This window comes from Brassica napus, chromosome A9, assembly GCF_020379485.1.
Source record: "Brassica napus cultivar Da-Ae chromosome A9, Da-Ae, whole genome shotgun sequence".
NCBI lineage: Eukaryota > Viridiplantae > Streptophyta > Magnoliopsida > Brassicales > Brassicaceae > Brassica > Brassica napus.
In genome coordinates this window covers 8,507,342-8,520,471 of record NC_063442.1, presented here as the reverse complement: position 1 = coordinate 8,520,471, position 13,130 = coordinate 8,507,342, and the positions used below count along the sequence as shown (strand labels likewise).

Below are 13,130 nucleotides of genomic sequence, written 5' to 3'. Positions count from 1 at the left end.
TTGCTAACGTAAACCGTGGGCCTTTTTCAGATCAATTCGGCCCGTTAAAGGCCCATAGTTTGTAAAGCCGATTAATATTACTGTGTCCCATCTCTCTCTTTCTTTGCAGACAAGCCAGTTCGCGAGAAAAGAATCGTCGCCGGAAAAGAAAAGAAGAAAGCTCTCTAATGGATCCGCAGCTAACGGAAGTATCGCAGCAGTTGGAGAGATTCAAAGCGGCGTTTGTGAGGAAAGATTACAATACCTGCAGTGACCTACTGTCTCGACTTAAGGTATGTACTACTCTTTCAACCCTAATTCGATTCGATTTGATTTCACTTTGCATTTATTGTTTGATGGATAATGTCGCGATCTATGAGAGTTTCGTCTTATTGAAGAGATAATTTATGTTATCAGGATCTTTTAGACGACCAAATTGCTGCCCAGTTTAGATCGAATTTTTTTCTGGTGATGGCTCTTTGAATCTTTGTTATGTTATGATTCAGGTTCTTCTGACGAAATTCACAAGTCTTCCTCCGTTGTTCGAGAACACACCTAATGCAGCTCAGGAGCTCACTATTGCTAGTATGTTTCTTCTCTCTTTTCCCTTATTAGCTCCTCCGATATCTATTGCAAGTCAAGTATATCATTTTCTATTGTTTTGAATTCGTCTCTTTTCATGACCACACCACACGGCCTTATTTAGTTAGTTTTGCTGGTTTATTATACCTCTCAAGGTGTCACAAAACCTGAGGGATTGTGTTAGTTTTTTTCTTTCTTTTCTTTAGTTTCTCTGACTGTCCATCTAGATACGTCTCTAAGACAACTTCAAGTGGAGTTATGCATGTTTTTTTTTTCCTTTCTGAAATAGTTTGGATTGAGTAACTAGCGGATTATTAGCTTCTAAAGAAAAATTGATGATTGTAAAACTTTAGGGGACATTTATGAGCACGCTGTTGTTCTGAGCGTTAAAACTGAGGATCAAGATGCTTTTGAGAGAGATTTCTTCCAGCTCAAACCCTACTATGTCGATGCTAGGAACCGTCTTCCACCATCTCCACAGGAGAATCTTATCCTTGGTCTCAACCTCCTCAGGCTGCTTGTGCAAAACAGAATTGCTGAATTCCACACCGAACTCGAGTTGCTCTCCTCTGCTACTCTGGAGAATCCTTGCATCAAGCATGCCGTTGAGCTTGAGCAGTCCTTCATGGAAGGTGCCTATAACCGTGTCCTCAGTGCTAGACAGACCGCACCTGATGCGACCTACGTTTATTTCATGGACCTCTTGGCAAAGACCATTAGGTATAGTCCGTCCTTCTCTGAGTTATTAGTTCAGTCTCATCTAGCGTGTTATACTCATCCTTTTTCATCGTTATCAGAGATGAGATAGCTGGATGCAGCGAGAAAGCTTATGATTATGTCTCTATCAGCGATGCCCGGCAGATGTTGCTCTTCTCTTCTGATCAAGAACTCTTGACCTATGTCAATGAGGTAATCATAACAAACATTTTGGAATCTCTTTTTTAATTTCTTTCATGAACCCTTGATGTGATTTGGTATGTTATAGGAGCACCCTGAGTGGGAAGTGAAGGACGGGTTTGTTGTGTTCCAGAAAGCCAAAGAAACCGCACCCTGCAAAGAGATTCCGTCTCTTCAGCTCATCAACCAGACTCTAAGCTACGCCAGAGAGCTCGAGCGTATCGTGTAAGATCCTCGTCACTTCCCTTTTGTTTCTGGAAAGACAATCTTCAGGTCATAAAACTTTGTTATCATGTAATGACTCAGTATTTCTCAAAAAAGTGATTTTTCGGATAATTGGATTTGGCAAATGAGATTGGCTCTTTACGTTATTCGGTTGTTCAATGTTCACTCCTTATCATTTTTGGTTCTTTCTCGACGGCTCCACCTCTCTCTGATGCTCTTATTTGGTTTAAGCCTAAGATTGCGCATATAAGAGAGTAGGGAGGGGAGAGAGTTGCCCAGTACAAGGTCAAAGGATTGTCCATTGCCAAACACTCGTCAACTTGGTGACCAACTTGGTGACACAACTGGAAACAAGTGGAGGTTACGTTGCAAGCATTTCTTCTGTTTTGGGGTTAACAATTGATTAACAAGTTAATAATTTTATAATTAGAAGAGGAAAGAAAAACTCGCGATTCCATATCTTCCTCTTTAAAATAATATGAGATTTAGTAAACCCTCCTCCCCACTACACAGGGGAAATAAAATACTAGTAATAATTAGAATATTTTTTATTGACTAATCGTGTACTGCAAAAAGAGGCTTAAAGTAATGAAACACTTTGGGTAAGCAGTTGAAAGTGGCTGAGTGGTTTCTATCTTTTTACTATCGATGATTCCATTTAAATGTTGTTTGTCCATCCAAGTTTCAAGTGTCATTGATTTCCTTGATTTTTATTGGTCAATTATTGGTTTGTTTATTATAATTAATTGCTAAGAACATCATTATTATGTGAGTCGTTGTTATTCTACTCACCAGCAACAAGCACTTAGTGCCTAATTGCGTCGTCTTAGTTTAATATTGTTTTGTAATCTTTTTAAGACTCTTAAAAAATGCTATGATATGACAACTTATGGGTGGTGGACATGTAAGAAACTTTTAAACCATATTACCAATAAATTACTTTCTGAAAATGTGATGCAAAGGTTCGAATTATGAACAATTGCATGTTGTGTTTTTTTTTAGTTGCGTGTGTTAGCATCTAAAATGAATGGATTATTAATAGTAATATAATAATCCTGGATTATTAATAGTAATAATCCTGACCTTGTGTGTATAGAATTTTGTCAAAGCCCAATTCGAGAGATGGTCAATCATTATAGTTTTAGAAACTTGCACAATAGTCAATAAATAGTATTTAGAACTAGAAGAGTAATAAAATAAACCTTTGTAGAGAATAAGATAATTGGTTTGGACAATGCTCCATTTTAAGTTCTTTTGAGTAAAAATACTACAAATGTGACAAAAATATATTCAGAAATGGCTATATAGAAATAGCATGAATGGGGAAGATATTCTAGTGGTTGGGGTAAAATGGTACAGCGTGGAATCAAATGTCGTATGGTATAATAATAATTTTTTAGAAAATTTAAAATATTCACAACTTGTCCTCCTCCTCTTATTATGTGCTTCATCTTTCTGTGTTAAGAGCTTGAAGCTGAAGAAAAAGGGGACCTTATTGCTTTGTTCTTCCATCGGAGACTACAAGGAAGAAGCACGGCGAAACATTCATAAATACTTCACTTAGACGAGATTTGTTTTTATCTCAATCTCGTCTAACCGTAGCAAAACTGCTGTTTATGGAACTGGACGATTTGGATCTCGGCAGTTCATGGCCGTTGGATCAGATCTCTTTTGCTTCTTCTAATTTCAGGTTCCCTTCCTCCGACCAGCCTTTCTCCCCTCTCTGGTCTTTCTCCTCCGCAGATGGTGGCGCTGAACTTTGCTCTGCTCCCACTCTCTTGACTGATTATTCCCTCTTACTTGCAAGTAAACTCTCCATCCTCTCTCTCTTTAGATTCGAATAATGCCAGTGGATATTCTCCTAGGAAGGAATCAAACAGATCGGATTTGTTTTTCTTCTTTTTTTTTTTGTTGATCTCTTCACCAAGTTTGCATCCATTCACAGGTTCGGAATCTGAGACAGCCACCAAGGACAATCATCTCCTTCCTTCTCCCTCATGGGGTGTTCAAATGCCGTTGGAGAATCCAGACACTTACTGTGCCATCAAAGCCAAGATGACTCAAGCGCTTCGATTCTTCAAAGAATCAACCGGCCAACAACACCTTCTCGCCCAAGTTTGGGCGCCTGTGAAAAACCGAAACGGGCGATACCTTCTCACCACTTCAGGACAGCCTTTCTTTCTTGGTCCCAATAGTAACGGCCTTAACCAGTACAGGATGGTCTCCCTCACATACATGTTTTCTCTTGATAGTGAACGCGACGGGGAGCTTGGGCTCCCCGGCCGCGTTTTCAGGAAAAAGTTACCTGAATGGACCCCTAATGTTCAGTATTACTCCAGCAAAGAGTTCTCCCGCCTTGGTCACGCTCTGAACTATAATGTTCAGGGTACTTTGGCTTTGCCTGTTTTTGAGCCTTCTAGGCAGCTTTGTGTTGGGGTTGTTGAGCTTATTATGACTTCTCCAAAGATTAACTATGCACCTGAGGTTGAAAAAGTTTGTAAAGCCCTTGAGGTTTGCTTCTTTTTTTTGTTTATCTCTCTCTTTTTTTTTGGGTTTTGATCTTTGTGAGGTTAATCTTCTCTGTTATGTTACAGGCCGTGAATTTGAAGACTTCCGAAATACTCAACCCCGAGTCTACTCAGGTTAGAGCATCATCAATACCATTCCATTTTTCACTTTAGAGTTTGGAGTACAAGTGCTCTAACCTTTTTTTTTTATTATATAGTAGAGTTAAAAGTCCGATTACTCTATAAATAGAATAATTTATTTATTTTTTGTTCATCACTTTATTTTTCACAAAATAGAGTAAAGTATTACTGGAATAGAACCCAATTCAATTATGGAGTTACTCTATTTTTTTTTGAAAAATTAGCGTGATCTATTTGAAATGGTCTTAGTGGTTACTTCAATGTCAAAATCTCCAACATTCTTAATTACTGTCTTGATGAGTTTGTTTTAGAGCTGTTTCTTCTCTTTTTTAATCTCAATTTCCTTACCAGATTTGCAACGAGGGTCGTCAAAATGCATTGGCTGAGATATTGGAGATACTGACTGTGGTGTGCGAGACTTACAAACTGCCTTTAGCTCAGACATGGGTCCCTTGCAGGCACCGTAGTGTCCTAGCCTTTGGTGGTGGTTTCAAGAAAAGCTGTTCCAGCTTCGATGGAAGCTGTATGGGGAAAGTATGCATGTCCACTAGTGATTTAGCGGTTTATGTTGTGGACGCTCATGTTTGGGGTTTCAGAGACGCTTGCGCTGAGCACCATCTCCAGAAGGGACAAGGTGTTGCTGGAAGGGCTTTTCTCTCTGGAAACCTCTGTTTCTCTAGAGACGTTACTCGCTTCTGCAAAACTGACTACCCGTTAGTTCACTATGCACGCATGTTCAAGCTCACTAGCTGCTTCGCGGTTTGCTTGAAGAGCACGTATACCGGAGACGACGAGTACGTTCTTGAGTTCTTTCTTCCACCAGGCGTCACTGACGAGGGCGAGCAAGATTCTCTGTTGGGTTCTCTGTTTCAGACAATGAAGCAGCACTACTCGAGTCTCAAGGTTGTCTCCGGAACTGAACTCTTTGAAAATGAAATGTCTATTGAAGTGGTGGAAGCTTCAGAGGACGGAATGGTTTACTCAAAACGTGAACCAATCCAAATATCGATCTCTAAGGATTATCTCGAGCTCAATGCACCTGAAGAGAAGCTGAGCTTAAACCCTGATCATGTGGGGAACAACGAAGTTGCTAATGGGTTTGAGCGGTTCCAAACGGCTAATCCTTCACCGGAGGAGGCTAAAACTGAGAAGAAAACAGAAAGAAAGCGAGGGAAAACAGAGAAAACGATCAGTCTAGAAGTACTTCAACAATATTTTGCTGGTAGTCTAAAAGATGCAGCCAAGAGCCTCGGTGGTATGTTCTTCTTTTCTTTTCTTTTCTTTTCTTTTTTTTTAAGACCACAACATGTAATATTAGTTTCTGTCACTCGAACTTCTAGAGTACAACTGACTTTTTATGTTCTTTTTAACTTTTGTCTATTAATTGAAGACAAAGCCAAGCTAAAACTTGTGATTGTTGTTTATCAGTTTGTCCAACAACAATGAAACGGATTTGCCGGCAACACGGGATCTCAAGGTGGCCATCTCGTAAAATCAACAAGGTGAATCGATCTCTCACGAGGCTTAAACATGTTATAGACTCTGTTCAAGGCGCTGATGGATCTATCAACTTAACATCCCTCTCCCCTCGCCCATGGCAAGTCTCTCAACCACCACCACCGCCAACCACTGGATCGCCAACAAATTATATCAAACTTGAAAACCGAGATGCAGAAGACAGTGCAGGTTCCTCAACCTCGCGTGCTTCTTGCAAAGGTATAAATAATCATTCATTTCTTTGTAGAATCTCAAGATCCATTAACATTGTCTCTTGTTTCACAGTGAGTCCTATTAGCGAAACGCGTTTCCGGCTTCTAACACAAAACCAAGAAGCATTCAAACAAACGGCCTTCGACGAGTCAGACAGTACCTCTAAAAACATAGCTAATTTTTGGACCTCTCAAGACACAACAACACTACTCCACAACAATAAGTTGGTGAGTATAAAGGCAACGTACAGGGAAGACATCATCAGGTTCAAGATCTCACCAGAGTCAATAAGCATCGCGGAACTTAAGGAGCAAGTGGCTAAGAGGCTGAAACTCGAAACTGGGGCGTTTGAGCTCAAGTATCTAGATGACGACAAAGAATGGGTCTCGGTCTCTTGCGATGCTGATCTCAGCGAGTGTCTCGACACGTCATCTGTTGTTACCGCAGCGAAGGCCAACACACTGAGGCTATCAGTTCATGATGTCACTCCGAACTTTGGGAGCTCATGCGAAAGCTCAGAGGAAACTATGATGTGCTTGTGACCAATGCTCTTCACTTGTACACCAACTTTCTTGTATGGATTTGATCTGAGAGTTTTGTTTTGCTTTTTTGTTTTTCCAGGAGTTTTAGTGTCAAATTTTCAAAATGTATAAAGAACACTTCTCCGCATCAATAGATGTTGATTGGAATAAAATAATTAAACTTTATTCCTCTTATTATTTTCTAAAAAGAAAAGAAAAAAAACTAAGGTGGTGTTAATCAATAGTGGATTTAAAATAAACTCCATAGATTTTATAATCTATTCTTATTAGATGGTTGATTGTAACTTCTATAGTAAAAATCTAGAGTTATTACATTTTAGAATGTCTCAATTAAAAGATTTTGAAATCTAGTGTTATTAGTTCTTAGATTTACAATTTATTCATTAAAATAATTTAAAATCTCTTGTTACAACATTTGAAATTTGGTGTTATTTGTGTATAATAGATTCTTACAATTATTTGATTTGAAAATTGTTAGAATGGATTTGAATCTAATTTGATGATTAAATTATACTACTTGACAATCTAACCTTGCTCCCTAAGATTTTAAAATAATTTCTTATTAATGATAAAATCAACAATACTATTGTAAAGTTATCGTCAATTTCTTCCAGAAAAAGTCATCGTTACAAAAATTATCAAATATAATATGATGAGATCTTACGGGATTATATTGTGTACAATTGTTTATTTGGCCCAAAAAATTAAATATAAATATATTACAAATATACTATAGAAGTTTGAAAAAAACTGGTAGAATTGTTAATTATTTTCTTTTGAGTTAATTCTCTAGTGTAGAAATCAAATAGAAGCATATTGAATTTGTAAATACAATGATGCAGATTTAAGAATTGGATTTAAATGAATAATGAATCAGTTTGAAATCAACAAAAAAATCTGATATGTGTTAAATCTAATGCAGTTGATTTCAATTTATACAACCAATAGTTTTATTCAAAAAACTGTCCTAATTTTGTAGTTATTAAGATATATTTACAACTGATTTTAGCGGAAATATAGATAATGTACTTGTTGATAATCATAGTTGTTAAAAACATTGTTTTGATGGTAGATTGAGTTTGGATTTGTATATGTAGATATATAAATAGTGGAAAAAGCAAAGATATATAATCAAGTAAGTGAATAATATCCTTTTAAGATTACAATACATTGATCTTATCCATTAACGCATAATGTTTTAGTGTGTAGGTTCCAAATGTTTTTCAGATGATTCGTGATTTCGTTTTATCCAATTAACAAATAATAATATGAATGTATAGGTTCTATCTCCTCTTCAGATGTTTCCGAAGTTTGTTTTAGGTAACTCGTATATGGGTTTTCGTTGTTATTGAATCATAATTTGATAATTGTTTCTTTAATTATTCAAAATTTAAATAATTTTTTTATTATTTAGATGCTAGGAAAGCCGCATGGGATCTCACATGAGAAAGATTGATTTTTTGGCTCTGGTGGCAACGGTCAAAAGAATTGATCTAGCATAATTGACTCAAAGGGTGAATCTCTCCGAGAGAAGGTAAGTGAAACTGATATCAAAATAAGAGAATATTACACTACATATCATTTTTATAGTTTGTAATAACAATGTAGGTTACTTGTCAACAGATTTTCTCATAGTAAAATTTTTGTATTATCCTCATTTTCCAACTATATAGTTTGTATATAACTAAGTGTTTCCGAATTAATCGCCAACCACACAACTATTAAGTAAATAATAAAACCTAAACAAAGTGATTTACAAACTAGAAATCAAAATCTCTAAGGGTGTTATTGGATAGTGGATTTGAAACTAAATCTATATATATTATAATCTAGTGTTATTCAATGACTGATTTTAATTTTTGTTTTCAAATTTAGTGTTATTGGTTATTGTATTTACGATATCTCTACTAAATGATTTTAAAGTTTGGTGTTATTAGTTCTTGTATTCAAAATCTTTTCAATAGGATTTTAATTCCATTGTTATTGAACTAAATATTTGAATACAACATTTCAAATCTTGTGTTATTAATGTTTTATAGATTTATACAATTCACATGACTTGAAATATTTTGAATGAATTTGGACTTTACTTTTTATGTTTAAAATCTCTCAATCCAAATCTTCCATTTTACCTTCAGATTTTATAAAACCAAAATTTATCTAACATAAAATTTTAACGTCAGGCTAACTAAATAACAAAAGAAAACAAAATCTCTACTAATAAAAGGGAGCTTTTGAGGCTCCATAGGGCGTCCACATCAGCGAAAAAAATTTATCCCGAAAGATGACACGTGGCATAAAATATAGTTTTACAAGGGCGTCCACATCAGCGGAAAAAATTTATCCCGAAAGATGACACGTGGCATAAAATATAGTTTTACATTTTAATATTAATTATTTTCAAAAATTGTAAAAAATATGTAAACATACAGCATTAAAAAATGGAAAAACTACATTAAACATATGTAAGATTACTATTTTTCACTTAAAAAAAAGACGGCTTATCTCCATAATGTAACATTACCGTTTTATAAAAAAAAACAAAAAACATTATATATAATTTCGAAAATAATAAATATAAGTAAAACATACAACATAAAAATGGAAATACTACATTAAACATAAATATGTTTGACTATTTGTCCAAGTTCTTCTATTAGACATTGCCGTTTTACATTAAAAATAGAAAAATACGTAAAGATTTAAACATCTATCTTAAAATATAAAATATAGACATTAACTAAATATAAAGTATAAAAAAGAGAAATACTCATCTCTACTAATAAAAGAGAGCTTTTGAGGCTCCATAGGGCGTCCAAGTCAGCGGAAAAAATTTATCCCGAAACTATTTGTCCAAGTTCTTCTATTAGACATTGCCGTTTTACATTAAAAATAGAAAAATACGTAAAGATTTAAACATCTATCTTAAAATATAAAATATAGACATTAACTAAATATAAAGTATAAAAAAGAGAAATACTCATCTCTACTAATAAAAGGGAGCTTTTGAGGCTCCATAGGGCGTCCACATCAGCGGAAAAAATTTATCCCGAAAGATGACACGTGGCATAAAATATAGTTTTACATTTTAATATTAATTATTTTCAAAAATTGTAAAAAATATGTAAACATACAGCATTAAAAAATGGAAAAACTACATTAAACATATGTAAGATTACTATTTTTCACTTAAAAAAAAGACGGCTTATCTCAATAATGTAACATTACCGTTTTATAAAAAAAACAAAAAACATTATATATAATTTCGAAAATAATAAATATAAGTAAAACATACAACATAAAAATGGAAATACTATATTAAACATAAATATGTTTGACTATTTGTCCAAGTTCTTCTATTAAACATTGCCGTTTTACATTAAAAATAGAAAAATACGTAAAGATTTAAACATCTATCTTAAAATATAAAATATAGACATTAACTAAATATAAAGTATAAAAAAGAGAAATACTCAATATATAAAAAAATAAATAATAAGTAAATATTATAAATATATAAATATATGAATTATATATACAATAATAAGTAAATGCACAATTTTTTAAAAATGGAAAGAGTATATTAAATATTAAACATCTATCTTAAAATGTAAAATATAGATATTAAGTAAATAGAAAATATAAGAAAAAGAAATACACAACTTAAAAACAATGGAAAAAGTATATTAAGATTTAAACATCTATCTTAAAATGTAAAATATAGATATTACGCAAATAGAAAGTATAAGAAAAGGAAATACACAATTTAAAAAAATAGAAAAAGTACATTAGTATTTAAACATCTATCTTAAAATGTAAATCAATCTTAAAATATAAAATTATTAGTAAATAGAAAGTATAAGAAATAAAAATACACAATATAAAGAAAAATAAATAATAAGTAAATATATAATATAATCTCGAAAGATGACACATGGCATTAAAATATAGTTTTACATTTTAATATTACTTATTTTCGAAAATTATAAAAAATATGTAAACATACAGCATAAAAAAAATGTAAAAACTACATTAAACATATGTAAGATTACTATTTTTCACTTAAAAAAAGACGGCTTATCTCCATAATGTAACATTACCGTTTTATAAAGAAAACAAAAAACATTATATATAATTTTGAAAATAATAAATATATGTAAAACATACAACATAAAAATGGAAATACTACATTAAACATATGTAAGATTACCATTTTACATTTTTATTTTAAGAAAATAATATGTAAACATACAACATAAAAAATGAAAAAACTACATTAAACATATGTAAGATTACCATTTTTCACTAAAAAAAAGACGGCTTATCTCCATAATGTAACATTACTATTTTGTAAAAAAAAAAATTATATATAATTTCGAAAATAATAAATAATATGTAAACATACAACATAAAAAATGGAAATACTACATTAAACATATGTAAAATTACCATTTTACATTTAAAAATAACAATAATATGTAAACATACAACATAAAAAAATGGAAAAACTACATTAAACATGTGTAAGATTACCATTGTTCACTAAAAAAACGGGTTATCTTCATAATGTAACATTAGAATTTTATTAAAAAAAAAAAAACATAAATATAACTATTTGACTATTTGTCCAAGTTTTTTTTTTTTTTTTTTTACAGCAAGACATTCACAGACTCATGTTGACTCTGTAAACCAAATCGGTAACTCCGCATCCATATGAACGACGAAAGACGGTTGTTTCCTAGCACTACGTGCCAAGCTATCCGCCCTTTGGTTCTCTGTTCGGGGTACATGGATGATGTCTGAGTTGAGGAAACTTCTTCGTAAAAGCTTGATATCTTCCAGGTAGCTTCCAGGTACATGGATGATGTCCAAGTTCTTCTATTAAACATTGCCGTTTTACATTAAAAATAGAAAAATACGTAAAGATTTAAACATCTATCTTAAAATATAAAATATATACATTAACTAAATATAAAGTATAAGAAAAAGAAATACTCAATATATAGAAAAATAAATAATAAGTAAATATTATAAATATATAAATATACGAATTATATATACAATAATAAGTAAATGCACAATTATTAAAAAATGAAAAGAGTATATTAAATATTAAACATCTATCTTAAAATGTAAAATATAGATATTAAGTAAATAGAAAGTATTAGAAAAGAAAATACACAATTTAAAAAAATGGAAAAAATACATTAGTATTTAAACATCTATCTTAAAATGTAAATCAATCTTAAAATATAAAATTATTAGTAAATAGAAAGTATAAGAAATAGAAATACACAATATAAAGAAAAATAAATAATAAGTAATATATAATATAAGTGAATACCAAATTTAAAAAATGGGAAATTACATTAAGATTTAAAAATATATATTAAAATTTAAAATATAGATATTACGTAAATAGAAAGTATAACAAATAGAAATATACAATTTTAAAAATGGAAAACATACATTAAGATTTAAACATCTATCTAAAAATGTAAAATATAGATATTAAGTAAATTAAAAGTACAAGAAATGGAAATACATATACATGAAAATAAATAATAAGTAAATATATAATATATGAATTATATATGTAATAATAAGTAAATACACTTTTTTTTTTAAAAATGGAAAAAGTTCATCAAGCATTAAACATCTATCTTAAAATGTAAAATATATAATATAAGTAAATACACAATTTAAAAATGGAAAAAGTGCATTAATATTTAAATATCTATTTAAAAATATAAAATTTAGATATTACGTAAATAAAAATATAAGAAATGGAAATAAACATATTAAAAAATGGAAAAAGTACATTAAGATTTAAGCATCTATCTTAAAATGTACTTCTATCTTTAAATGGTAGTAAATTATATAAAAATGGAAATACCACATTAAACAAAAAAAAATGTATAGTTTTACATTAAGAAAGTCCCTATAAAACTCATTATTCCATCCACATCAACCTCACACTATTAAGCAAAATTTCAAAGCACTCGAGAAAAAAAATAGTTTCACTATCAACTCTTGCCGTCCCAGAAACCTTTAATGACATTGAATGATATTTTTTTATAACAACAAACTTTTTGTTAGGTGGATTCATTGTTGGGAAACCCGCAACTTCCAAAAGCCAAACTTATTCATGGGAATTGAATTGATTTTCATAGACTCAAAGGTATTCTTACAAATTTAAATTAATCTAATCTATAATTTTATTGTTAATATTCATACTAACTCTTTCATGATCAAACCATTTCAGTTGATAACCATTCAAGCGTTTATCTCGAAACACTTCCTTCCTCGCCGAATCAGGTATTGGTTCATGTTGGTTTAGTATTGTTTTTGGTTTACTAACCGGTTTAGGATGGTCTTATTGTAAATATAATTTAAGTTGGTTTAGCATATATTATGTTTAAAATAACTTAAATTAAATAATAATAATATTATGCTTCAAATATAATTTTAGAGAGTTTTCAAATATAGTTTACAAAACATTATAGGTGATGAATTTAATTTATTAAATTCGTTTATTACTTAAAAC

General features: G+C 31.5%; 2 protein-coding genes across 2 annotated transcripts; both read left to right on the top strand.

Moving 5' to 3' along the window:
• The first annotated feature begins 84 nt into the window (after positions 1-84).
• LOC106366462 (26S proteasome non-ATPase regulatory subunit 8 homolog A) lies at positions 85-1,829 on the top strand. The gene is made up of 5 exons (XM_013806062.3): positions 85-272; positions 486-564; positions 915-1,281; positions 1,359-1,470; positions 1,547-1,829. Exons 1-5 carry the CDS (start codon positions 168-170, stop codon positions 1,685-1,687), a joined length of 804 nt encoding a protein of 267 aa, XP_013661516.1. The 5' UTR covers positions 85-167; the 3' UTR covers positions 1,688-1,829.
• Positions 1,830-2,910: 1,081 nt separating this feature from the next.
• On the top strand, positions 2,911-6,748 carry LOC106366461 (protein NLP6). The gene is made up of 6 exons (XM_013806061.3): positions 2,911-3,489; positions 3,629-4,194; positions 4,278-4,325; positions 4,683-5,586; positions 5,760-6,047; positions 6,114-6,748. Exons 1-6 carry the CDS (start codon positions 3,300-3,302, stop codon positions 6,581-6,583), a joined length of 2,466 nt encoding a protein of 821 aa, XP_013661515.2. The 5' UTR covers positions 2,911-3,299; the 3' UTR covers positions 6,584-6,748.
• The last annotated feature ends 6,382 nt before the right edge of the window (positions 6,749-13,130 follow it).

Excerpts from the sequence above, each read along its gene's own strand:
- LOC106366461 (XM_013806061.3), top strand. The coding sequence starts at position 3,300 with ATGGAACTGGACGATTTGGATCTCGGCAGTTCATGGCCGTTGGATCAG. Across the intron at positions 3,490-3,628 it reads TTATTCCCTCTTACTTGCAA|GTTCGGAATCTGAGACAGCC; the intron begins GTAAACTCTCCA and ends ATCCATTCACAG. Across the intron at positions 4,326-4,682 it reads TCAACCCCGAGTCTACTCAG|ATTTGCAACGAGGGTCGTCA; the intron begins GTTAGAGCATCA and ends TTTCCTTACCAG.
- LOC106366462 (XM_013806062.3), top strand. The coding sequence starts at position 168 with ATGGATCCGCAGCTAACGGAAGTATCGCAGCAGTTGGAGAGATTCAAA. Across the intron at positions 565-914 it reads TCAGGAGCTCACTATTGCTA|GGGACATTTATGAGCACGCT; the intron begins GTATGTTTCTTC and ends GTAAAACTTTAG. Across the intron at positions 1,471-1,546 it reads TCTTGACCTATGTCAATGAG|GAGCACCCTGAGTGGGAAGT; the intron begins GTAATCATAACA and ends GGTATGTTATAG.